The sequence below is a fragment of the Rhopilema esculentum genome, chromosome 5 (assembly GCF_057945365.1).
Source record: "Rhopilema esculentum isolate cy_ngs chromosome 5, ASM5794536v1, whole genome shotgun sequence".
Lineage (NCBI taxonomy): Eukaryota > Metazoa > Cnidaria > Scyphozoa > Rhizostomeae > Rhizostomatidae > Rhopilema > Rhopilema esculentum.
Genome location: NC_142819.1, coordinates 6,960,216 through 6,987,593, shown reverse-complemented (window position 1 = coordinate 6,987,593; position 27,378 = coordinate 6,960,216). Strand labels below are relative to the sequence as shown.

The window sequence follows — 27,378 nt, the reverse complement described above, 5'->3', positions numbered from 1 at the left end:
TTCTTAAATATATTTATTCATCTTTATAGTAATTGACATCTTTCAGAATCAGACTGTAGTGGAAATCAGCAAGTATTTTATAAAAGGTGCGTTTTCTGGCGTTCCGAAGGCCTAAGGATATTTTCGGTCGCGCCCTTTTCAGCACACCCCCTCCCACTTTTAGACCGGTGCGCGGTGCCTGATTGTTCCAGAGGTTCATATATAAAGCAACGGCGTATCGACATACGACAAACTACACGTAAATTGTTTACGGCTAAACCAACGAGCAATATCTTGCCGAACTCTTACGATTGATTAAAAATTCAGCTATCTAATTAATAGCAATTAAGCTAATGACAATGATTCTGCAACGGAGAACACTGAATGCAGACCGTCTTGGCACGGTATCTGTTGCATTGTGGGTAATTTCGAAATGTTTCGAGGCTCGAAGCTTGGCGGGTTCCGTTTGAAAAAATTGATTTGGTGCAGGTGGCCGGTATTGAATTGTTGAAAACAAAAATTCATTTTCAAGCATTCGAAACACTCAACGACAATGCATTCTCCCAGCTTAGTGTTTTTGAAATACTTCTTCTCACTTTGGGCAGAGTGAAGTGTTCAAAAGCAACCGGATCTTCGTTAAAATGGAAGTTGTTGAAGCGAGTGCTATTAGGCCAGACAGTGAGCAGTCACAGACTAACGCTGGCGTTGATATGTTGCCACGGCCTTGCAGCATGCCAAGCTTTGATAAAAAAACTGAACTTGCAAGGAAAAGAATTCTACAGACATTACCATCGAAGCCTTCTGCTAGGCGAGGACTGGTGAGTATTTGTTTATTTGGATTCGTCCGAAAACAATCGGTTGGCTAATTTGACTTTTGTTGACAAAAAGGAGGGTGTCAATTCGGTTGTTAAGGTAAACATGAATGATGGCTTGTGTTTTAAACGAGCGAAATGGTTTTTGAGATGGAAATTTTTTTAATAAAGTACCCATTTTGTCGTGGATTTATTTTAAGTCTGTCTTGTTTGATTTTTGAAATCAATTTTCTTATGAAATTCCTTCAGAGTAGCGCACAATGCGTCGTTGGTCAACAGTACAGAATTACTTTGATGGCGTGATACAATCGCTTTGGCAATAAGATTACCGATTTTCAATTGAATTTAATTAGTCTGTTTTAAGCAGCCCAAGAATTTGGGAATTTATCCTATTGAATCTGATTACACAAAAGATGTATATATTTCCTTTTCTGGCAAAGAGCTTGCGTCTATAACATCCTTATATCTACATCGCAAGATGCAATAGAACTTTGTATGTTCACATCCAGGGAGGTTCCTTTTAAATTTTAATGCTGTTTCTTTCTACAACATAAGCTTTTGTCAAAAATTCACAATGCAATTTATACCAGTAGCTTATGATTTGATATCATCACCCATCCTCCCTTGTATACTTTTCTAAGTATGCATTTGTTAGTTACACAGCTTTTCTCTATTTTTGATACTTTATGGGCATGTAGAAATTTCTCTATGCCAGTTATTGCTCATGCTGTTTTGGTATTTTCCTAAATCTGTCTCAGGCAGGACTTTGATTATTTGCGGCACACATATTTTTCTGTTTGAAAAAGTACTGGCACCCAGTTGGTGCACTCCAATTTCTTGTGCAGCATTCAGCACCACAAATATCTATTAAAAACCAGATCAACACTCATCTCAGGGGATTCCTTTTCTAAGTTTTCAACACCAGTTCATTTAGAGCCAAGTTGGTAATTTTCTGCTCTCATGTTGCCTTGAGTTCTTGAGTTTACTGCCACTGGTGGATTCCAATTATTGTCTTGGCATATATCTAAGGCATATGATTTGTCAACTCCAGAATGGATCTACATCCTTCTTTTTTGAAAGGTACTTACGGATATGAAGACAATTTTGGTTGGGTGGAAGCAGTATTTTCAAATTATTGGTGCTGCAATTTTAGCTCCATTTCTATAACTTTGACTTGGCTTCACCTATTATGTCACAATTTTGGGCTATAAAAAGCTTTGGCCTTTCTGGCAATTCGCCCATAGATATGATCAACAAAGTAGCACAAGAATTGAATGTTTGAGCCAGGATACTTCATAAAGATAGTAAAAGAATTAATCAATCAGCTGAAAATGTGACCAAGCCTTATTTTCAGTACTTTTATCGCTTTATGTTATAAAAAGGCTCAAACAATGTAGAATTTTTACAAAAGGCCCTTTGAATTTATCTTTTTAAATAGGCAAACAATTTTAAACTTTCTTTCATGCGTGTAAAAATTGCATTGGTTTATTACTGAATTAGTCCAAAAGTTTGTTAGTCGATATTTCACCAAATTAGATAATAAGCATTTAATAAACTGCATTATTTTGGGGATATACTGCATGTTTTCCTGATTTAGAGGTTTTGGAAAAATAATTCTTCCATTTAGAAACATTTCTCTTTTATTGCGTAGGAGAACAAGCCATGGAAGTCAATGTCATCAAGTCAGGGGTTGTTTGGAACAGCATCACCTGCTTTTGGCACTCCCTCTTACCCAGCACATTTAGATATGATAAGAGCACCAGATGTTGGCCTTAGTACATCGGATATCTCTAGCTACTCATCAAATGAGCTGAACAATAATTTTCTTGACTCACTAATACATGAAGCAAGGGCTGGTATCTGTAATGCTGCGAAGAAAGAAGGAGATGTGGCATCTTCTAAAAGTAAGCAAGACACATTTTCATAAATCTAACATTGCTATTTAAGCAGGCCTGGCCATTTGAGGAGAGCCATAACTCTTGCTCCCCTCCAGGCTCTCCTCAAACGCTGGAGGGGAGCTAGAGATTGCTCTCCTTGAAATCAATTTTTCCTTTGTTTCTATTCTTAAAGCTCACCTGAATACTTATAGGAGAGCTGTTTACTGCTCCCTTGTTGAAATTCTTATGGCCAGGCCTGTATTAAAGTTATTATCAGATGTTTACCTGTTGACCTTAGTATTTTTAAAACCTCCTTTGAAAGTCCAGCTTGTCTTCTTTTTCTGAAATTACAAGTTTTTGCATGTTTGCTCTTCTCAATTTGAATACAATAAACCAATGACCAGTTTTAGTTTTATATAATCATGTTTTCCTTCAATGTTATCATATATTTATAGGTCTTTTTCCACCTAAAGATTTATATATCTATCTAAAGTTCAAGCCTATAAAAACTAAACATTTATTCTAGTTATAAGCTTGCTCTATATGAGCTCAGGTGATAACTCTGTTATCAAATTTTACATATCTACAATCTGCCATTGGTTTTATTAGTTCAAGGTGTCATATCAATTGGAAGTGTTGAGTAGAAAAACACAATTTGGCAAATACAACATCTCTCCATTCAGTTAGGTCTTAAATGTCATTTGGTTTAATGTCAGCACCAGATTCCATTTGAAAACATTATTGTATTTTCTACCAGTATTTTCAAACAACTTAGAACAAATTACAACTCAACAAAAATGCTTGAATAAATAAACAATGAGCTCTTTGACTGGCATTTAAAAAAGATCCAATTAAGTGCAATAATATATTTTTAATGACTCTTGGTTTTTTAGTTAATCATCTAAAACATATTTGAAAAACAATTTGTATAAATGAAGAACAATACCAATACATATCTTATACAGTAAATTTATACTTCATCTCATTGGATTTGCAATGAAGTAAGCTGAAATTTTAGTCAATGTCCTAGAAAATGTATTAGTATCATAGAATGGTTACCAATTCATCTTCTTTCTAAAAAATTTAACAGTTCAATTTGTCTTTAAGACTGTATTTTTATATATATATATAAATCTTTCTTTTTTCCTCTTGCTATCAAAATCTTTTCTAAAAACTGCATATCTAGCTTGTGTTTCAGTGAAAATATTCCATAACTAGGTATTTTGATTTTTTTTCCTCTCCTCTATTCTTAGCAGATTAGAATATATTCACCTATTCTTGTTTATCAACTACTCATAACCCATCATATTTTTAACGTGTGGAGAAGGCCGCTTTACTTTAAACTTTCCTTCTTGAACATTCTCTTTTTGAATTGCCAAATATATTTAGATAAAACTATAAGCGTTCTTAAAAATTAAACAGTCAATAAACAAACAATTAAACAATCAGCTCTAGTTGAAATGTCACAATTTAAAGACAAACACTCGAGAGAAAATCGTACCAAATGAGAGGAATATTATTTCTTGTTTCATTTTCAGTTTTTGAATGCTTGCTTTCAATTAGACGTCTCTAGGTTTAATCTTACAGTAGCTATCTGATCCCTATGCATTTTGAGTAACGTTAACTAAAATTAATAAACGAAACAGCAATATAGATAGTTTCGTATCATACCTTTTGCTACTCCACCTTTGTGACCTTGCAACCATTTTTCCTTTTTCTTAGAAAACCTCGCTGAGTCACTTCACAGTTTCAGTTTTGCACCTGGATTTTCACGTGGGTCTTTTGCACCAAGCCCGAGTCCTGGCCTGAACTCCTCACTTAATACGTCATGGCAGTTTTTCAATTTCGTCGGAGGAGCCGAAGTGGGAACAGTCTTCCCAACAACTACAAGGAACCCCGTATGTATAAGTTAGACTTTGGTAGTTCGTGCGTGGATTTTCGTAAGAACATGGGGGTTTTACCTTGTACGAACCTGTTATAAGAACCTCAAAAGTATCAAATTTGCAAGGACTCTTATGCCCAGTCGAAGTTTGATAAAATGTCCTTGCTTATAGTCAAGTATTTTCTGGATATATTTTAGCGAAGAATCAATGAACCACTTTAAAATCTAAAAAATTGAAAAGCACTTTTCAGGTATCTGGTAAATTGCTTTGAGGAGAAGTTTTGATTTGGTTTCCAAATCACAAATCTCCACCGATATCTGTCAAAAAGAAAGCTTGCAGTTAAAATTGATACAAATTGATTGAAAAATGAAGGCTCGATTCCACGATTTTTCTCAAAAACGCTTTTATTTCATGAATTTTTTTCTTTTCTCTGAAGAAATCTTGGTTTTGTGCATCCATTTTGCTCTTGAGTTTAAATCCACTTTAAATCAAAGAGACGAATTAACGATGACATAGAACGCATTCTATGCCATTAAGAATGATTTTTATTCAGATCTGCTTAGAAAGTAATGCTGTTGTGCTAACATATAACAAGGGGTCCTTTGGAAAGTTTCCTGTCTGCAAATCAGAATCATTTTCCATCAGTATCACCTGGTGGCTTTTATTTGTTTTAATTTCCATTCATTTTCGCTGTCTTGTGATTTCGATGGTGATATATGATGCTACCAAAAGCTGGCGGTTTCCTGGAATGAATCTGTTTACAGCTTAAATGCTAGCCGTTATCTTTGTACTTGAGGCATGTTCATTGATTTAACCTGAACAAGAAATGACAAGAAGCTGTTTTCCTGGAGAATTGGTAATCCTTTCTGCGGTAGGCTCAATTATGACGTCATTCTCACTTGAAAGGTCTTCCATCAAAAAATCGAACTGTTAAAATCTATATTGGGGATAGGGTTACCGCGGCTTCTGACACAGGACATGCACTCAAATTGAAGCTGCCAAAGACTTTGAATTATACCTCTTCAAAACGCAATAGTTTTTCTATAATTTTGAAAATTTCCTTCACCAAATAGATGTTGGCATGCGAAGCTATAGTTTGATTTGCTAATTCATTTAAACACTGATATTGTTATTTTATTCTTAAAACTTTTGAAGTTAATGGAAATTCTACCGGTTGATTTATACTATTGTCCATCAAAAAGTGTTTTCAGATACCGAAAGGGCGGGTCCTGTTACATCATTCGAAGACCGCAGCATGAGGTAAGGCGTGGCATCATGCATTCATTATTTTTATTATTCAACGCCCAAGACTCTAGCATTAATTATTTTTCCTAGAACAAAGCAATCATTACGATAGATGGCCGGACGTCAAGGATTCTAGTTGCCAATGAAATCGCTGGAAAGTTGTTTGGTTATCTTAACGACGAGCTGTGTGGCATGAAGATGTCCAAGCTGTTCACGATGAAAGACGGATTCAAACAAGATGCCTTGCTTGAGCAGCACATTGATGTTGATGGAAATATTGTGATGGTTTCTGGCAAAGTGGTATGTCCGCTATATACTGGAAGTCCTCGAATAAGCCCCCCTACCCTAAAGTAACTTTTGTAAAATAAGCCCCCCCATCCTCGAATAAGCACCCATGGACCGAGGTATTGCCTCGACAGCAATAGGTTTATCTCATAATATCTGCATTTTTAGCAAACTGACCAGCCTCAAGTAGAAGAACAATAGTTCCCCTAGTAATATTTTGGCTTCTGATAAATAAGCCCCCGCCTTCAAGTAAGCCTCCCTTCGAATGAACCCCAACCCAGTTTTTTTTGGAAAATTAGCCACCAGGGGCTTATTCGAGGACTTACCGTAGCAACAAATGCATCACAAAGTAGACACATGAGATTATTTTGACTGTGAGTAAAGGCTTTGGGCGAGGGTAGGGTGAAGGGTAGAGAGTAGAGTAGGGTGCCTTTCACTTCACACGATCGTACCCTTTCGATGCCCCCCATCCCACACAAAAGTACATAAAACTATTACTCTTTGTTGAAAGCACACAAAGCTGTTATATGCTGACATGAAATCGTTTTTGAAAGCTGCATCCCTATAAGTAAAGTCCATCCCTGGGCTAAGGCTCCGGTAGTTTGAGTTTCTTATTTTTGTATCTTCAGGTCGAGGCAGTGGACTGTGATGGATGCATCATACCAGTTTCACTTTGGATGAAAATGGTCCATTCAGACGGGGACCCCAGATGTGTGGCAATCATTGAGCCTGTTCAGAGAGCTGTCGGCTCTTTCCTGTTCAATGCAGAGGTTCGTGCTACATGAAGTAACTAACTGTTTATCATGTTAAAAGTCGTGTTGCATGGTATAAATGGGAGGAGCTCGGTTTTACTATATACTTGCCCTTGTGCATGGAAAAATATCCAGCAATCTCCTTTTGTCGATAAGTTAAATACTTAGAACTAAAAGTTTCTTAACGTTTGTGAGAATTAAGAACTTGAAGTTTCTTTTATTGTCTTACAACTTGGGATCGCAAAAATTAGCTTGCCATGGATGGAAGTTTAACTTTTATTGCTAAGAAGATAAAAAAAAGGAAAGGTTACGCTATTCAGTTTGAAACAGTCTTAACATTGCTAAACAAATTATGCTGCCCAACTCATCACCAGATTGAAAACTCGATTCCTTATAAAATCTTTGATTCAGCTGTAAAGACAAATTATCAAACAAAAAGCTAGTGTCGTCAATTTTAGCTAAACAGCCAATTCAAAGCTGATGGATACCTGTGTCTCTAGCAGCGATTTAGGTGGAAGGAAGGGGGTGTCAAATTTCAGTTTTCTCTGTCCAGAAGAACTGGCACGATGAAATTGGAACGCTTGTTATATTTTCTTGCATAGAAAAAAATTAACATCAGAATGAGCCCTGTGGTCTTTTTTAATGTCTGATTAGGTTTCCATGACAACGAGATTTATTTATGAGTCTGGATTATTTCCATGACCATTGCTCTCGTATCAATAGTTGAAGTGCTTGTCACATCAAAAATAACTTTGGCTTCATAGATGCATGATGCCAATCTTAATTTAGTTTTAAAATTCGAATTACTTTTTTGTGTCCTTCTTCTTTGCTTTTTTGTTCGTTTGGCCTAAACCACGAAAGCAGCAAAAACCTGACGCAATTCGAGGCGAATAGTCAAATAGTTTTCGCCAAAAGTAGATGACGTTGACCCAGCTTTCAACGAAAATGAGTTCTGTTCTAATGGAATTATTAATAAACAATTAAGCTTGATAGAGTTTTAAGGCGGACCTGAAGAATCCGAATAGGCATCATGTTTTCATCGATGTCATATTTGTAGAAGAGCGTTCCCTGACCCTAGGCGATCTGCGATTCGTTAATGCAGTAAAAAAGCCCCTTGACGTGTATGACTCGAGGTTAATCGAATTATCCTGACCGGATTCTTAAGTTTCGCCAAATTTATACATGACAATTATAAAATTATGAATTTTTGACATTACAAGCACTTTTTATGCAAAGCATGACAGAGGTGGGATTCGAACCCACGCCTCCGGAGAGACTAGAGCCTAAATCTAGCGCCTTAGACCACTCGGCCACTCTGCCTCTATCTTGCATAATTTGTATGATCTAAATAATGTTTTATATACTTATAGGGGACTATAGTAGATTGTGACTCACAATTTGCCCTATTACACGGATTCTCAAGCCCGGAGGAAGTTGTCGGAGAATCAATCCTGAATTTGATTCCGGCTTTTATGTTACCGATACCCGGTCACGAACTTGCACGGGTGAGTTGCAAGCAATTGATGTTGACTTTGACTAAAATGATTACGTATGAAATTTTTACTTTATTATGCAAGCAATCATCTTCTAGTAAGTCAATCTTAAAATGATAACATCTCTGTTGAAATTGAAAGGAGAGCTCTTGAACTAGTTACAATGTATTTCTTGTTAACACCAAGCATTGCATTGCTCATGCTGCTCCGTCTCCCCAACAAAAAACCAATGCTAAGCAGCACCACCAATAACGTCACCAGTACCTTATATATGCACTAGATTTTACTGCATCTTTTAATCTACACGCGAAAAATTTGTATTCTCACATCATTTTCATAAACCTTTGTTAAGTGTTATTTGTTTTGTACCTAGTCTTTGAAGAAACAGAGAGCTACTGGAAAAACGAAGGATAACACGCGGTTTCCCGTGAGCATTCAGATTTCTGAGTATGACAAAGAATCCCACGATTTGTACCTTCGCAGAGGGCATCCCGATGATATACAGTTTAGTAAGTTCCTTTACAAAGGCATCGTGTGGGTCTTCTCCAACATTAGTGGTTTGATTAGCGTTTCACCCAGTGGACGGATACACAGCTGTAATGGCAATTTTTCCATGATGCTGTTTGGGTATTCTGAGCAGGAGCTTGTAGGCAAGGTATTTTATCTCGTTTTCAAACTCGCTTACTTTTGCTCAGCAGATATGTTAATGTAGGCCATACAGAAACAGTAATCAATGTAAGACAAGGCTGGCATAGAAAAAGCCACTTTAAAACTTGCTTGTGTAGAATTGTCGACCAGATATCTTTATGCGGTGGAAAGCTTCTATTGTTCAACATGTATATTATAAGTTATATCTACCAAAAAAATTTGCAGTTAAACTGATTTGGTAGATTAAATCTGTCGTTCAACCTGTCCTGTATTTAAAAAGTTGTTTATTTTACCATTATTTGTTGAACGTAAAATGCAAGATTTAAAAGAAGAAAAAAGAAATTACACAAGCAAAAGATTGGTTTTCGTCGTTGAAGGTTATCTTCAAAGGGCGCTAGATTTTTAAATACTGTTGATCCCATTGAAACAACCCCGCTTTTGATTTCCAAAACAAGAAACAATAGTAGCTATTGCCATACTTCAAGTTTCTTGTCTTAATAGTAACCCTGCACTTGATATCGAACAGCTATAGATATGTCTACGTTTCATATTGCTGAAGAGATTTTTAGATTCAATAATATAACACTTATATGGCATAAATAAATTGAGCGAATCTGGAATTTCAGGATCTGACATGTCTTGTACCGTTTTTCTACGATCACGTGGAGCTGGCAGAAGATCGAAGCTTGAAAATTCCTTCAATCAGTGACGACGGTGAGATCCACCTCGACCCAAAACGTGACACAGCGTTGTCTGGGAATTTCGCTATCGGTACCTCGAGCGTTTCTGATGGGTTTTCAGGTAAGCTAACGTTGCAGGTGCATTCATCGTTACGTGTGACGTCAAAACCTTATCCTACAGTTCACCTCAAGAAAACAGAATTGAAGTGTTATACTCCTTGTTTCTTCAAAATGACGTAATTGCAGTATAATGGCTTATGAAAATGTTTCTTTCTGTTCTGTGTCTGTAGTTAGAGTTATCCAGCATCTTACAGTACTTGATATTCTGAAAGTCTGGGCGAGATTTCGCATCGTTAACGTACTAATGACGTGTCTCAATGCTGGAATCGTGTCTCAATCATTTTCGAATCTTAATGTATATAATTTTTATTTCCACACTTAGACGTTGATAGCATGCTTGGAAACTGCGAGTATATGAATGACTTGAAAGGTGTTGCTGAAATTTCACAATCAAATTCAGAGCTGACAGGAGCATCTTCACTGACGCTTGAAAGTGATGCCCAAGACAGTAAGTGTTTTTACCAAAATCTGTTTTTTTGCAAGTTGAAGAAAAGAAGTCATGCATTGCTCATATTCGATTTTTTATGATTCATAGTATTATTAAGTATTAAAAGCAAAAACAAAAAGTAACGGGTGTTTCTCTTTTCTCTTTTTCAGCTGATAGTGGACTGCCCATCAAATCTATGAACGGATCTTCCACATCAGAAAGCTCGTTTTTGACTCCTAGGCCAAACGGTGAACAGTTTTCATCCACCCCTGAAATCGAAAGTATCAAAACTAATGCGGCCAGAAGCCGAAGTGAAAGAGGCTGTCTTGTTGTAGAAGAACAGAGGGAACCTAGTACCTTACAAGTGGTCACAAATGAACTTGCAAGCGAATCTTCAGGAGAAATTAAGTGCTTGGATTTGGAAAAGTCGAAAATTCTAGAAAGTACGGATGCTCCAAATTGCAGTTGTTTATCTGGCCAAGACTCATGTAATACGGAAAATACATCGTGTCATAAAAGTTGTTGTATTTCAGAAAATGAGGGAGTAACTAAAGCTGAAAAGGAACTAACTGCGAAGAAAGCAGATTCTATTGATAGCAAAGGAAACTTTGATAGTGAAAATAAGTGTTTGGATGCAGGGAAAGATATTGAGGCTAACAGTGGAAAGTATAATGCTGATGAAAAAAGTTTGGGACAAATGAAGGATGGTGAACTTGATGGTGCTGATGATAAAGAGAATTTAATAGATGAAGTAGGAAAACCGGAAAGTGTCACAAATAAGTCAATAAATAATGTTGAGAACCAGGAAAGCATAATTGGAAAGACATTAATTGATTCAAGGGTGTATGTGCTTAATAAAGGTAAAGAAGAGACATCTTCAGAAGAGCACAGTCTTGCCCATACTGAGTGCAGAGATATGCCCACTGCTTTGAAATATGACAGTAGCACATTTAGTGAACCAACCAACTCTCATATGTCTAACGAAAATACTGGCAGCAGGGGAAATGCGTTTGTTAACGAGGATGGGTCGGTCGTGCTTGATGCAATGCAGGAGGGCAGTAAGAATCTTGAACAAGAGCCAGAGGCAGGTGATAAAGTAGGAAAAGTAGATAGCAGTTGCGACAAAGGAGGCTGGCAGCCAAACCGGGTGACATCAACTCCCAAGCTCGATCGGGCTGATAGTCAGACTACTAAAAAGATTTTCGAAGGGAATTTTTGCGGGCAAGCAAGGCATAAAGATGGATCCCTGCTTCCCATTGTCTTCCAGGTTCGTTGTATTGTTCTTGAAATTTGTTATTTGAAAACTTTTCAGAGAGAATTTTATCGTTTTGCATTAAAAGAAAAAAATGTGTCTGCAAACAATTTTGAGTCTAGCCTACAAAAGAGCCTTCTACGCGGCAACCTTCCTCCGTCCGCAGGCTAGTATTCTAAAAAGTTCATTATTTTAGCAAAAGAGTATAAAGTGATCATATATTCTTTTAACATATTCCTTTTTTACATTTTATCCCCCGTGTAGATTAAGCAAATAACGTTAGATCGAGGCCAAGAGATGTTCTGCATTTGGGTGTCACGTGATCCAGAGGAACACGGTGAAGGAAGTAGAGCGCCTTCGCAGATGCTTTTTACATCGAGCTTCAACAGTACTCTGAACACTTCACATGGTGGTTACCTCTACGATGTACGTATGTTTAATAAAGTCGCAATAGGTTTTTCCAGTACGTTTAAAAATGACATAGAATTCAATGTTGTTTTAGTTGAAAAAAACTTCAACAGTCAAAAGAATTTAAACAAATTGGCGAAGTAAAATTAAATTAGAAAATATGTATACCAGAACTTCACATAAGGAGAGTACAGTGTGGCCAGATCTCAATTTTGTAATTATGCCAAATTTGTTATAAAATTATGCTAGATTTACAAAAATTATGCTAAATTTCAAATCAAGGCAATCCTGTTCAAGAAAAAGGCTAGCGCATGCTTAGAATAGCAAAATAGGCCCGGAGTTGCCATTTGGCCTTTTGATCACTGATCTAAAATACAGTGTACTCCTTTTTTGTACACAAAGAGGCAATTTAGATCAATGGTTTTGACATCAAAATTCTTCATTTTGGCCGATTTTCAAAACCCCTTGGCCGTCATAATTTGATTTACCCGAAGAAGCAAAAGTTGGCAGAATTCTGGCAGCATGTTACAAAAAACCACATAAAAGCAAATGACACAAAAAAATTTGGCACAGATTTCATTTAACATTTTTTAGAATAATTTCAAAATTGAAAATGACGAAACACGAAGCAAAATAAAAGATAACAGACAATGTAAGATAAAAGAAAGTAAATTTTGATTACACTATCACTTCCCATAATTAGCAAAATTTTAGCTTTTTTGTGTACTGCATTCGGCTGGCTGAATTTGGCCACCAACCATAAAATATTTGGCTGCCAACCGTTCCAAACATCTGGCTAGACCCTGAAAGTGAAAAGTCACACATTCTGGTGTAAAGTGGTGATAGGCAACAGATCAATGGAAACAATGAGTTTTTAAAAATATCAAAATTATGCCATAGTTATGGTAGATTCCAAAATATGCTAGATTTTATGCTTAATGGCGATTTTTGGCTAATACTATGCTAAAAGCACAATATTATGCTAGATCTGGTCACACTGGGGAGTAGAAAGATGGTATGGGGAGAAAGAAACATTACGTATGGAGCAAGGATAAATTTTTGGATATTCAAAGTACTATTCCATAGCCCAAGATTAGGGTGCCTTATCGAACAGAAATGTCAATATGTTTGTACCAATTAATTTTTGTCAAAATCGAAAGAATTTCAAATGCACTGGTTGCATTTATAAAGCAACATTTTTACACCATCAAGTTGAAACTTGAAAGCTTCTTTATATTATAACTTAACCTTGAATAAAATCAGTTTAATTCTATTTCACCTTTAGTAAAAATAAAATTTGCCACGCTCTCTGAATATAACGAAGCAGTAATTGAAATACGATGCTAATACATTTTAGCCATTTAAAACAACTGTTTTTTTTATTTTTACAATCATGACCTTTTCTTTAATATGTCTGCTCTTTGAAGAAGATTTAACCATTTTATACTGAGGAACATAATCTGTTATCATAGGCACAGAGAACTGCTGCAGAACTTAGTCGCTCTTTAACTGAAGAAAACCTTAAAGGGCAATATGACGAGAGATATTTGACTTTAAAATCAATCGGAAAAGGGGCTTTTGGCTTTGTAAAGCTTGCACAAAGACGGCTTGATGGGCAAGAGGTAAGATACTCTTTATATGTATGGAATCTTTCTCTGTTTTGGTTAGAGTCTCTGTTTTGGAATCATTCTTATCTGGTAATGTAGCAGGTCCGTGTTTTGATACTATGAAAGACCGCTTATCCTGGTGGTTAGTGATCACAAAGACCTTGACATCCCGAGATCCTAAGATGAAATACTTGCTAAAATGCAGATTTCAGGGCACGAGTTTCATAGTTGCAACATCGGAACCAGAATAGGCTGCAAATCTTTTATATCGATGGTATCTTCGTGCAATCGTCCCTCGTGACTGACCATAGGCATACAGATATCACTTATGTCGTACTTCATACTCATAAGGGGCAATGATTGCATTGAAACAATGAAATGGCTGTTTGTACCATACCATAGAGCATAAATTTAAAATGGAATGGATTGGAATTGATTGAACAAGTTTTCTATAGGCTCCTTGCACATTCTCCTGTCTGTACCCAACTTAAACAATTTGTAACCATCAATGCCTTTCGACCCTGTATGCAACATATCATTTGAACCAATTATGAAAATGAATGTAGTACGATGTACTTTGAAAAACTGTTTGCTTTTTCATCTCTTAGGTCTCTCGATAGTGGCACTTGAATGTTTCTTGCAGTCAGTAGATATTGAATCTTATTTTTACCTGTCTTGGTCATGTCACTCAAATTTTCTTTGCTTAATATTACTGCTATTTCTTGGAATGTTATGCATATCTTTAAATCCAAGAATTGTTGTCATTAGGTTGTTGTGAAGTTTATACAGAAGAGCAAGATAGTGCCAAGCAGCTGGATTGAACACAAGAGCCTTGGAAAGATCCCACTTGAAGTTTATTATCTCGTCAAGATTGATCATCCCAACATCGTTAAGGTTTCAAACATTTCCATTATGTTTCTCAATTTTTCACAAGCCTGTTAATGTAAATGTTTTATTCCATGATTTCATGTTTCCACACCATCTCCAGCATTCTTTTTCGTCCAGATTTCGAACATGGGGTTTCAAAATGGGGTTTTTTACCTTTGATATCATAAGATATTGGTTGGTTTAAACCTAAGCCTTGAGGTTTCCTTAAAAGGATCTTCATCTACGTCAAACCTCTGCAACGAATCACACCCCAGCATGCAATAAAGTTTGATTCAATATTCCCTGGCCTATCACATATTGCTAAATTTGAATCATGGATTGTCAGCAGCATGCTAGATGTCTAAAACACCATGAATTAAACAAATATTTCTATCAACTAATCTATATATTGTAGTTGGAGTGCCCTGAAGGAGAGACTTTCCACCGTCTTCTCCGAATTTAAATTCGTAGTGCTTGGTTTGTTTGGTACACGGTGTGCAAAGGATTGCTTTTGACGAAAATGGTTGAATGAATGAATTAGTTGTTCCCATAAAATGGTACTCTCCTCTCTAGCGATTGTCGCTGAATCCTAAAATCCAGCCCACTTTCCTTTTCTTACATGATTCCCCGACTACGTAACTAAGCCCAATACTAATTGATGCATTTTCTTATCTGATCATAATAATAGCTTAATGTATCCTATCGATTTAGTCATCAATCATGTAAGAGTGTCATTTAACTTTTATCTTAGATGTTTGACGTTTTCGAAAATGATGAGTTCTTTCAACTTGTCATGGAAAAACATGGTGACGGCATAGATTTGTTTGAGTTTATTGATCGACAACCAGCACTGGACGAGCCTTTATGTGCATACATGTTCAAACAGGTGCTTTTTCCCTATTATGTTTCTGAATTTTAAAATTGTTTTTTCTCCTGTGGTGTCTGTATGGAATTAAGAATCATTTTGACATATAAAGAAGTAAACATCAGCTAGACGTCTTTAAAAGTATTATAAAATCAAATTTTATTCTTTTTGATGTGACTAAGTATTCATATCATCTTCCTATTTCCAAATCAATAGTGTGAACAAGTTGAGAACTCAATCCATTTTGTCCACTTTCAATGCCAATTCTTTAAATGCATCGAAATCTTCATTGGAAAAATCCCAAAATTATCAAAAAAGGACGTTTGCTTGCTTATTTATCTTTATAATTTTGTATACATTGATAAAGCTTTCAACCTATTAGTAGGCCTCAGAATCCTCCTAAAATAGCAGCTGCCTATCTTTGCTAGTATAGTATTTTGAGGCTACTTTATTCAATTAAATTTTCCTTTATACCTTTTCCAGGTTGTATCTGCAGTGTCATACCTCCACAGTCAGAACATACTTCACAGGGACGTCAAGGTAGCCTATCGTTTCAGATGGCTTCTCAGTTTTCAGTATACTCAGCTGACACAAAATCAACGTATTTTAAAGACGCTTTTCATGTTTGAGTGTGTCTACTTGCTCTTAATGTGTATTCTGGCATTGTAAACACTTTAGAATATGATTTCTATTGTGTTCTCTCTTTACTAATGATTCATTTCGATTAAAAGACTGCTAAACGAAAATTTCTTCTCATGTAAACAGCAAAAGAAGATGTGTTTGTTAGTTTAATTTAGCTTTTTTAGCACTTCATTTCACATATATATCCTTTTAACTGTAAACATTTCAGTTGTTTGAACCAAGTTCAATTAGATTGTAATGATCATATCTTCTCTTTTTAAAGGACGAAAATATCATAGTTGACAAACAGTTTACTCTCAAGTTAATCGATTTTGGCTCAGCTGTTTACATGGAACAGGGAAAGCTGTTCAGTACATTCTGTGGAACAGTTGAATACTGCTCGCCTGAAGTACTTCTTGGAAACAAGTAAGATTGAAAATTGATTTTCATTCTCAATAAAAATTCCTGTTGACATGCAGTAGATATTGGAGTCTAGCTAGAAAGAAGAGAGCTACTAGTTGTCACCCATGCTCTAAATCATGCTCTTAGATTTTGCTACTTGGATCTGTCCCTTCTTCTGAACAAATAACAATAGATAATTTAAAAATTAATCCAAAGTTGCTTCGATAGAATAGGTTTATGGGTGCTTCATCCATATAATGGTATTTTCTCGCTTCTTTTTGGAAAAAAATATTGCTTTATACTGTAAAATAAAACCATACCCTAAATGATAGGCACTGCTATATTTACAGAAAACCTCTTAGTTGATGCAACTATAAATGGGTGTGTAGAGTAGACTAAAGATGACCTTAGTCTTCTTTTCTTGTCGAAATGTCGATGTCACAGTGACAATATCAATGATTCTTTAAGAGAATCTGTAGCTTTCAAGGCTTCCAGATTTTTGTTCCTTACTGTAAATATAGTCTCTGCTGGTCTTGGAAGCTTATTAGATTTTATAGAAAAGTTTTGTTTGTATTTCTTAACCTCTTGTTATTATCTAGAAGGAGGCTTAGTCGCAAGGATTTCAGTATTCGAAAGCTCAAATATAGTAGAAGAATTAGGTGAGATGCATACACGAAGTAAAGAATGAAGAAATCGGGTTTTTAGTGCAGTCTGTACTTTTGAGTTGTAGAAGTAGAGGTTTTTTATTCAGTATCTCTGTAGCTAGGCCGTTTTATAGTTCAGTTATTTCAGATAGTTCTAGTTATTCTAGTTCAACACAAACAGTGGTGAAAAGGACCAATGGCAAGATCAACTTTGTAAGCTCTATGTTAATCGGGTTGTATATGTCTGAGTCAAGAAAGAAAGTTTTTTCATTTTTGCAAAATGGCCGAGATTTTGAAATATTTTGTGTAAGTTCTGTAGGTTCGTTTTTGTATTAGACTTGGTGGCTGCTAATTCAAAATAACGGTTCCAAATCTCTTTACTTAAAATCTAACACCGAGATGGCCAAAAGACAAACGTATCGAATTTTGCATCATATTTAAGTAAGAGTTTCTAACGAATAAAGACGCTGTATTCGTAGCTTCTACAAAAAAGACTACAACAAATGAGGGAGTCTTCTGTTTGTCACTGCAAAAAGCAAGTCAAAGTTACTCAGTCTCTTTGTTCATAGTCATATCCCTAATAACATGCAGAGTAATGATCACGTAGGGACAAGTTGCTCCCAGTGAAAGAAGCATCAGATAGGCCCCCCGTATTTGGCTACTTAGACTTGTTACCTGAGTAGAGGCAGATTTAGTCAAGGTATGATGGCGGTGAGACGTGGTAATATTAAGTTTAAAGAAGCCTAATCATGAAAGACATATCTAGGTACAACCTTCTTTGGTAAAGTAACGAAATATATCAGCGATACTGCCTCTCAATATCTGGCCTAAGTCTGTCATAGTGGCGTCCTTCCCTGGCTATTTTCAGGTATTTTCAAGAAATGCTCTTATTTCTCGTAGATATCGTGGACCAGAGCTTGAGGTTTGGTCAATGGGCATCACTCTTTACACGTTAGTGTTTGGTGAAAACCCTTTTTTCGATGTAGAGGAAACAATCAAAGGAGAACTGCATCCACCGTTCAGAGTTTCTTCCGGTAAATTTACAACACTATGTAATCAGGAGTATTTTGGTACACTGTCAATTAACTGAACCTAGCCATCGTGTTGTGTCCTTCAGGTACTTAGTCGATCATAGTTTGAAGTTTTAGTTTTCAAGCATCGAAAATGTTTATGGCACCAAGTTTTTGACCAGAATTTTTAATCCAAATGTTATTTATACCTTTTTATTACTCAACAAAGATAAAACTGGGTTAAGAAATAAACCGACTTAAAAGCAGGGGCGGACCTTTGGTCAAATATTGGTGGCAAGCCTATTGTTTTGATAAGATGACGTCACATTTTCCTATTGTTTTAGAACAAAATACCAATATCTTCCAAATTATTAAGGGGGAGGCACCCACCCCTCGCCCCTATGTGTCCGCCACTGATCAAAACACAGTCTACGCTTCTTAATTGCCTATCTCTTTATGTCACAGAAAAGCTGGTCCTTTGGTTAAACCCTCAATTCAAAACATACCAATCGCACACTGGAAATCCTTTTCTACACTCTTAGTAACTATAGCTATAGCTTAGTTATATGTAGTTATCAACTCTTTCTTGCCATTTTGCAGAACTGATGTTCCTGGTATGCTGGATGCTTCACACAGAGCCCAATTTAAGGGCATCTGTTAAAGACATATCAAGCTACAGATGGCTCAACCAAAAAGTCGACGTTGGCCTTTATGATTACGATACTATCTTCGGTGAGGGAGAATCTAAATGCTTTCTGTTCATTCAAAGATGCTGAAATTGTCACAGTATCGGTGTAAGGGTACTATGCAAATCTAAAGAAACGAATAATGGATTATAAATGGTATCCCGCCATGTAGAATTATCTCAGTTTATCTTATACAGACATGCAAAGATTTTTTAATGTTCTTTCGCAATTCTTTTGCGACATTCATTTGCAATGCTGCTTATTTCACTTTTTCTTTGCAACTTACCTTTGTATCTGTTTCAATGCTAGTGATGACCATCGTAAAGAAAGTTGCTTGAGACTATGTGAAATTGAGCATATATTAATAATAAAGATACTTTGCGATGAAAACAGTGCAATTGTGAATACCAACTTCTTATTGTGGAGTTAGCCAACTTTAGAGTCAAAAGCGAAGGAATATTTTGAATGAATTAACTGTTTGCTAATTAACTGTAAGAAGGACAAATAATTTTTTGCTGGAAGATTCTCCAATCTGAGAAAAAGTGGAAGGGTTTTGAAAGGAGAGCTTTTGATGGGATGGGAGAGAGATGGTTTTAAAGTAAATGACCAGGGAAAATTATGCTTGAAACTGTAAGATTGATTTGCCTTATAAACATTCGGTGACTTAAATCATCCTTCACATTTTTAGAAAATAAATTATAAAGAAGTATTCATGATAAAGAGAATAAACGAACATCAGTTTTGGTATTCTAAAAATAGTTCCAGTTTCATTAAATTTTCATACGAATTGATATGCATCCAAGGACACAATTGTGTATAAATTCTGGCAACAGCAAGTGGTTTCTTTATGATTGATGGCCGTTTTAAGATTTTTTGTTAGCCAGTAGTTGTATTTTGTATTTTGCACTTGTATTTGTTGCTACCTAGCATCCGAAGGTAGTTTTTAGGACACTGAGAAGCTTATGCTTATCGAGCAGTGTCCTGGTCTTTCCTCTCGATGTGACCGCACCTCATGATTCTTATGCCTGGAATAACAGAGAGCTGGCATCTCTCCTCACTCTGGGTGAAGGCTTGGTCATGCCAGGGACTCGAACCACGGACCCTTGGGTCTGTAGCAAGCGCCTCTAACAACTGAGCCATCCTCGCACAGTTGTCTAACCAAGATCTAGGTCAGTTATAAGTAGGCTCAATCTAGGATTGTTTATGATTCTTCTTCGCTTTTTGTTGAAGCTGAGGACAGAGAGGACTACTACCCTGGCTCTGACGACAGAAGCCCAAGTTCAGCGGAATATGACGAAAACTATGTCCAGTATGATTATGATGAATACGAAGAGGAGCAGGAGTACGTCGCAGAGCATGAAAGACTAGAGGAGGAGTACATAAGGTACTTGCAAAGACAGACCTCACTACCAGAAACGTATGAACGTGAACACGGAGCTTCTTTTTAAAAGGAAAGCAGTCAAAACCAAAGTAGCCCTAATTGAAACATGCAGCTAATTCTGCCTTTTAGCAGAAAACAGATCATCCATCTATAAAGTTTGAAGTTTAGAAGTATATATAGATATAGAGTTAGGTACTTAAGTTATTCTGTATTTTACTAACGCTTTACAAAGCATTTCATATGCGTGCTCGTTGGAAACAGAGTGTTATTTATAGTTTTAATCATATCGTTGTTGAGGATTCACTTAGAGCATGTTATGAAACTTTTTAACACAGGTCAAGTTGGATCGCGGAGACCGTGTTTCCACCTGGCCTTACGAATTTTTCAGCAGTAATCTACGCATTATTTTACATTAAAAATCTCATTTGTCTGCTACTTGCTATCCTGTGAAATCCAAGTTCTCAATCTATCGTTATTTAAGGCCCGATTGCATAAAGATTTTCACTATTGGGCTGGGATTACAGTCCTCCTACCCGTTATGAAATTCTCTCTTTTATCTAGTCATAGGCATGTAAAATTTCTTTGAACGTTTTATAGTCCAGAGTTGAAATTTACGGCAAGCCTAAAAACTCAGCCTTCCTTGTTCTATCTAGGATGAAACTTTTATCCGCAAAGTCCCACATCAGTATCGCATGTTCTTTATTGTTGCAGATTACACGCCACTGAAGTTAAAATGTTCAGCCCTGGGGTGTAAAGTTTGGCTATAATGAAAATTTTCATGTAATGGTGAAATTTGCGCCTTGGTTATGTGAAAATCCTTAGTAATGAGGCCATTAGTTTGCTTTCGTACGTACTGACAACAAGAAATCGTATCCAAACAGAATCTGATAGGACTAAGTGGCTTTCGTATTTTGATTGGCCGTTGCTTATTGGCAGACACTTTAGCCAATCAGAATCACTTTGGGAATACTGAGGTCAGCACAATCAGCAAGAGCATGAAATTTGTAAATTTACGACAGGCTTTGTTATCGACCAGCTGGTGTTTTTTGTTTTAGCTTTTATGATAATCTTCTTTAGCAAAACATTTTTTTTCCATTTTATGTTGATGTTTTATCGAATTGCTTTTAACGTGCTATGTTAGTATTTTTTAATTCGAACTTAATCTGAACAACTTTGTCGGTTTTTCAACTTAAGTTGTAAAAATAGTCAAAGACCTTCTAGGGGTTTTGTTGTTGATTGTTTTGATATTGAAATAGATTTCCCTCAGTACTGGGTATTCAGACGTTGATTCTTCGTTTTAATAGCAAATCTATGGAAATACTTGTTTTACAGTTTTAATAAGTGGTGATTTCTAAGTGGGAGGGGGGGCAACCCTATCTTATGAAATGTCCCCTGGAGCCCCTTTTGTTAATTTATTTAGAAATCATCCCTGGTAAAATACATCGGTATTTGCATATCGAGCTGTATCGCGAACAATAGGGTGAAGCACTTTAAAAGCTGTTGTCTTTTGATGTTCCCTTAAAACCCTCAACTATTTTATTTGAAAATTAGCAAAAGTAGAAAAGAAAATCCCTCGGAATAAAGTTAGTTCAAATGTATTTAAATAATCGCGTCATTCTTAATACATTTATAAGGGAGGCTGTTTTGCTGCCTTTGTTTGACTTTAGTTTTATTGACTTTAGTTTAGGATATATTTTGCTCTTGTATCGATAAGAACTATATTTGTGGTGTTTATATTGCTTTGTGAGATATTGTTAAAACCAACCAATAGATTTTCAAATCAAGCTGCTATCATGCTAGTCATTTCCTTCTGTGCTCTATCTCTGTGTTCTCAACTTTGTTGGCAAATATCGGCATCGCTGATTGATCTAACACTTAACAGTTTCAAAGAGACAAGCTAACATCTGTGTTATTTCGTATCCTTGAATTCACGAATAAGGTTGACTGTTGTGTTTGGAAATGAATCTTGATATTCCAATGTATATGATCTTAAATCTATCCCTGAATAAACATTGAAACTTAATTCTAATCATACATTATCAGTTTCAGTATTTCAAAATCATCACCATCAAAGGCACACATTTTCGTTATAAAACTACACTATCGGAATATCTGTATTTACAAGAAGCAATAGCCTCGGTTTCACTTTGCGCACGTGCACTTCAGTTTCAACATGGCGGAGCGAGTTTTGCTTGGCGTTGCTGACAGTCTTCTTACAGAAGTTGAAGATGCGTCACTGACATGGTCCGTCAATAAATTGGGTGGTGTACCTGTGAGCCAGATAAAGTTCCTTCAGATATATTTTTACCGTTTAACTGTCAAAAAGACTCGTTAAAATCACTGAACTGAACTACTGTTTAATTCGAACTCCAACTTGTAACTACACCAATAATGACGACATACACAACACAAAATCTTTACCCAACAGCATAAATAAAATATTTGATATTTTCCATGTTTCTGGCTTGTGTAAAATGTTGTGATAAATATTCTAGGAGAATAAACACCTTTTCTGGAAAGACCAACTAAAACTCTTGTCAAAAAGAATGTCTATTCTTTTATTGCCTTATTTATTATCACAATTATTGGTCGACCTCATTTAATTTACAGTGTCTATCAATTTTCATTTCAGAACTGGATGCAAGACTGTCTCCCTAGCCAATATCCAACCTGTAATATTTGTAACTCTTTGCTTTACCATGTTGTCCAAATTTACTGTCCTCTTGAGGGCTCAGAATATCACAGAACATTGAATGTGTTTGGTTGTCTTCAAAGAAAATGTTCTCCAAATCCTGGAAGGTATGCTTTTTGTAACTTTGCCTATCAATGATTAGAAAGGAATTGTGAAATATCAACAAATTTTTATAAATCCTCATTTTTGTAAATGTTTTATTATCAATTTCTTGATCTTCTGTCAATAAGATAGGTTGATTTTTAATTGTTTTCATACATTCCAAAAAGTTACATAACAAGTTACTGTAATACCTTAACTACACATTATGTAACATTACAAAAATGATATCCCTGGGAGCATCAACTCTGTCTACCCTTGGGCCATAACATAGAGGGAAAAAATGCATGTTTCTGATTACAAATAGTTAAAGATATAAGAGATGGTTGGTCTATGATAAGTAAATTTTAATTGAATGGTTTTGTTTAAAATATACTTGATTGTGAGATGTAAAATTAGCTTGTTAGCTTCAAAGAAAAATTTTCATTTCCATATAAAAGGATTTTTAATATATTGTCATCTAGTGCCTCAGGTTTACCATAGGCTTTGAGTACATTTTTAACACCAGCAAGGAGACTTCTTCTAGGTTCATTAAAGGAATGGCAGAGCAGCAGAAAGGGATAACCTCCCTTTTTTCCCACACTTGAACCTATTAAGGCTCCTTCCAGCTTCAGGATTTTCACATCAGTTCACTTTAAATGTTGCAATGTTGAAATTATGTTTCTGTCATACAATTGTAGCTGGAAAGTATGGAGGAGTCAGTCCCTTGCAAACCAAGAATCAAACAATAAACAGAACACGCAGGTAAGCATGTTTTTTTCACCAAAACTGTTCCATTGAATTTGTCACTAATGTTATTTATAACATTCAATAGCTTTTGTTTGTATTTAGATGGAGCATTAGCAGGTAACAATTTTTTGAGGCTATGCTTCTTTTCTAATAAAGGTGTGAAATAATTGGAAGGAGGTTGTATTTGATTGTCCAAGGAAGGTGAAATTTGGTTTGTTGCTGTGGATGAAGGGAGCTATCAATTGTGTCACTTTTTGGCTGGGAATGTTCTGTATTTTTTTTGAAAATATTCCTAGAGCCAAATATATTTGAGAAGCTCAATTTTTTTATTGTTCGGAGAATTTAAAGTTTCATTTTATAAAAATTCCCTTTCAGTTGTTTCAGTTGCATTTATAAAATGCTGTCACGTGTTAAGCAGATATGTAGTCTTCGTGTCAATGAAATCTTTGTCACTTATTAGAAAGAGAAAAATTGCTGATAAGATGCTGTAACTTTTCTGATAGTTATTCAATGTTTGCACTAAGCAAACCAAGAAAGATTTTTAATTGGTATGACCAAACATTGATCTAATTGAAATGTTCCAAAGCTCTCAGACAACTTGCTTTCTTTACAAAGAACTGAATGCTGAAAATTATTCTTGATTTTCTATTTGGACACATTTCGTAGATTTCATCTACTTTTCTCATTTTAAGAATATTTTAATGACACTGTTCCGTGAGATTTTATATCTGTTAGTGATACATATAAAATAGCAGAATTCTCTTTTGAATGCAGGAAACTAAAAATTATGTCAAGGAAAGTTGGTGCGACGACGCAGACGATTGGGGAAGGTAGGTTTTATTACGTTGGTATTGAGTGCCTGCAGAATTGGCCCCTTTGAAAGTATGAATTATTCAACAGTTCTCAACGTAGTTAAAATCAAATTTCGTTAATTTTTTGTGAAACAGTGGTCAATGTCTTCGGAAGGGATCATCGTATTATTGAGAACCAGGGTTTAATAGGGCTGGTCCAGTACAGGTGGATCCGTGAATTTGTGACAAAAATGGTGGGGGGAGGGGGCAATTGCAATACATACTATTTTGAATTTTAAGAGCTCTTTGGAATCCCCTTTGCTTTTTCTTTTCGAAGTGACGATAACAGTGATATTGATACAATTACCACTACCCTCGGGGAGGTTGGAATGGAAGAAAATCAGGCCAGGAGTCAACTGAGAGAAAACGAGGGAGAAAGGGAGGATGGGAACCAAGTAGAAAACGCGGAACAAGATGAACGAAATCTTTCTAAGAGTGTTCCGAAATTCGCGGCTATGTACATTCATGTCATAGAGGAGCCGGATTCCTTTTCTGATAGCGCACTTGAATATGAGAAAAGTTTACTAAAAGCGTACGAAGAACGGGAGGGCGCTTTGTCTGACATGGAAACGACCACAAAATCAGGGGAAAAGTACGAGAAAAACCCCGTTGTTGGAGGAGATAAAACGCTCCATAAGTTTTTAAAGAGATTACGAAGATGCAGAGAGCAGTGTTTAAGGTATAACTGGAATGGAAGACCTGTTTTGCTTACGGATAATGTCCTGCAGAACCAGAGCTTGGGAAGTGTCCCCTCAAATGTCCCCGCTTGTTTGCATTGCGGGTCAGAGCGCGTTTTTGAGTTGCAGCTAATGCCAGCGCTTTCCTCGATTTTGAAAAAATACGATATGGGTGTCAAGGGAAGAAGCACAGGTCAAGATGATGGTCAGGAAGCTTCCAGTCTACCAACGGAAGAGATGGACCAAGAAAGGCTTGATTTTGGTACTGTTTACATATATACGTGCAGCAATTCGTGTATTAAGACTGACGGAGACTACGCTGTACCAATTAAAGAATACATTGTTGCTTGTCCCTATCCAGATTCAGATTTACTCGATGCTAAATATTCTTGATTAATTTTCCTGCAATGCAGTGCTTAATAAATTTCTATAGATCGTATAATAAGGGGCCTAGGCTATTGAAATTGAAGTATTATGGGTAACGCCAGCTTCCACATTGATCCTTACGGCAGTTGACAAAAATTTGAAGTCTCTTTGAAACATCTGAAGCAAACAATTTGAAGACTCAATTTGCTTTCATTTCAGTACATTTTATTCCAAGTAGCAACACGTTGTTCCTGTTCCCTGTGTACTTGGCTCCTTCAATGTAGCCTTTTATGAGAAGATTAACCGCACCTCCTTGCCTATTTGATTTTCAATACGACAACATGTAACTTCAAAATATAATTCCAACATATCAGTTATTATTAGCGAAATCGTGACGGAACTTCGCACTTGAATAGTGGTACCAACCTGTAACGTGTAACTGACTTTTTCCAAAGCAGATTTGAGAGATACGCAGTAAAAATTGCAGCAATTTGTTCGTGTCAAAAATTTCGGGATTTCGTCCATCTTCAAGTTCTATGAAAAGCCTGTCTTCCAGATAAATTATCACAGATTTATAACACCTTTTTTGTTATCACCCCTTTGATTTTTTTGTATTTGATGCTGGTTTAGCTTTAAGATAGTAGAAAAACGCTTTTTGAACATAAAAGTGAAAATAACCTTAAACAGTAAGAAAATCCATCCAAAGAAAGTGTTATTGGTCTACTGTTTTCATTGTAGCATTTTCGTATGAAAAGGGATGTTTTTTCGTTTCTGACTGAAGAGGGGAAGAAAGTAATTGCAGAACATCCACAAGATAATGTTAGTACTTAAGTTGGAAACGCTAGAAAATAATGTGATATTTTATCTGAAAATTCATGAAACTCGTAGCTCAATGATGTGGTATTTTATTTCTATCATTTGTAGCTTTCAATCAACGGCATATAATTTTAATTGTTCTTTTTAAAATAAATTATAATATTTATGAAACAGCCATAAAAACAATAACGTAATGCAAGTACCATTAATTAGAAGTTGATCGTAAATCGAATAGTATTTTGACCAAAATATTCTTAGATACATGTATAATTTTGAAAGATAGGTAAAAATGCTTAAACTGTAGAGCTGCAATTCTAAGGAACCTTTTTGGGTTTTCTAAAATTACACACAGCAACACATACAAAGGGTGAATGCTTTAATTGGACACACACCATTTCAATGTAAAGCCATGTCCAAACACGATTCACTAAGACTCCGCAAAAAGGATATCTTATCCAAAAAATACAGTATCATACCGTATTGGTCTTCTGCATTGACGGAAACACTGATGAATCCCATATCGAATGAAGGCCCTGCTCAGTATGGTATGAAGCAAAAGCAGTATCGTGTAGACTACAGAATTCGATACGATTTGGAATCGGGTGCAAAACGGGGGCTTTTTTGCATTCCTTGGATTACACGGAACAGTAACAACCCGCATATAAGTAGCTCATTTTTTCAGATCAGACCGTGCAGCTTCTTATAAAAGGCATTTATTTTGAAACAAAGGCTGACGTGTTTCGTATATAAATCAGTTTTCTATGAACTAAATAAATGCTGGACAAGCCTTGAAAGTAATGCCAATGCCAAAAAGTAACAAGTTTTCAATAAGTTGAAAGCTGAATTGTTTCTAGAAAACTGCTATATTTTGGTATATAACTTTTACAAAGTTAGCCTGCAGTTTCTTATAAGTGAATTTGTTATAATAATGTGCATGTTTTTACTAGAGGTAAGCGTCTTCATTTCGTACCATAAATATCAGCGCCTTCCGCATCGAAGGTCATGAGATCGCACCGTATTTTTTTAAAACAGTTCCTGTAAACGCGGCCTAAACGTACTCTACGGGTTGCTTAGTATTTTCAGCTTGTCCTCCAAATAAAGAAGCTATGTTAGTGTATTCTTATGTCAACATAGCTAGCGTGTCCTTGTGTTTGCATTGTTTCATATTATGTTTTCATTTCCAAGCAATGTCCTGAGCAAATAC

At 36.0% G+C, this 27,378-nt stretch overlaps 2 protein-coding genes and 1 non-coding gene across 4 annotated transcripts; 2 read left to right on the top strand and 1 right to left on the bottom strand.

The window, feature by feature from the left end:
• The first annotated feature begins 420 nt into the window (after nt 1–420).
• On the top strand, nt 421–21,869 carry LOC148960245 (PAS domain-containing serine/threonine-protein kinase-like). The gene is made up of 19 exons (XM_089116188.1): nt 421–797; nt 2,443–2,695; nt 4,391–4,566; nt 5,887–6,096; nt 6,711–6,851; nt 8,204–8,338; nt 8,700–8,981; nt 9,601–9,775; nt 10,097–10,222; nt 10,372–11,468; nt 11,718–11,879; nt 13,334–13,483; nt 14,237–14,362; nt 15,087–15,221; nt 15,684–15,740; nt 16,105–16,247; nt 17,768–17,901; nt 18,478–18,609; nt 19,794–21,869. Exons 1-19 carry the CDS (start codon nt 621–623, stop codon nt 20,009–20,011), a joined length of 4,029 nt encoding a protein of 1,342 aa, XP_088972314.1. The 5' UTR covers nt 421–620; the 3' UTR covers nt 20,012–21,869.
• On the bottom strand, nt 8,072–8,153 carry Trnal-uag (transfer RNA leucine (anticodon UAG)). Its single transcript has one exon. It is a non-coding gene; the product is annotated as a tRNA-Leu (tRNA).
• Nucleotides 21,870–22,100: 231 nt separating the features above from the next.
• LOC135690124 (uS5 assembly chaperone PDCD2L) lies at nt 22,101–25,839 on the top strand. 2 transcript variants are annotated; one of them, XM_065207597.2, is made up of 5 exons: nt 22,101–22,188; nt 22,577–22,743; nt 23,416–23,479; nt 24,239–24,294; nt 24,593–25,839. In XM_065207597.2, exons 1-5 carry the CDS (start codon nt 22,186–22,188, stop codon nt 25,383–25,385), a joined length of 1,083 nt encoding a protein of 360 aa, XP_065063669.2. In that variant the 5' UTR covers nt 22,101–22,185; the 3' UTR covers nt 25,386–25,839. The 2 variants fall into 2 exon arrangements, with proteins under 2 accessions (XP_065063669.2, XP_065063668.2); XM_065207596.2 differs by having other exon boundaries at nt 22,106–22,216.
• Nucleotides 25,840–27,378: the final 1,539 nt, after the last annotated feature.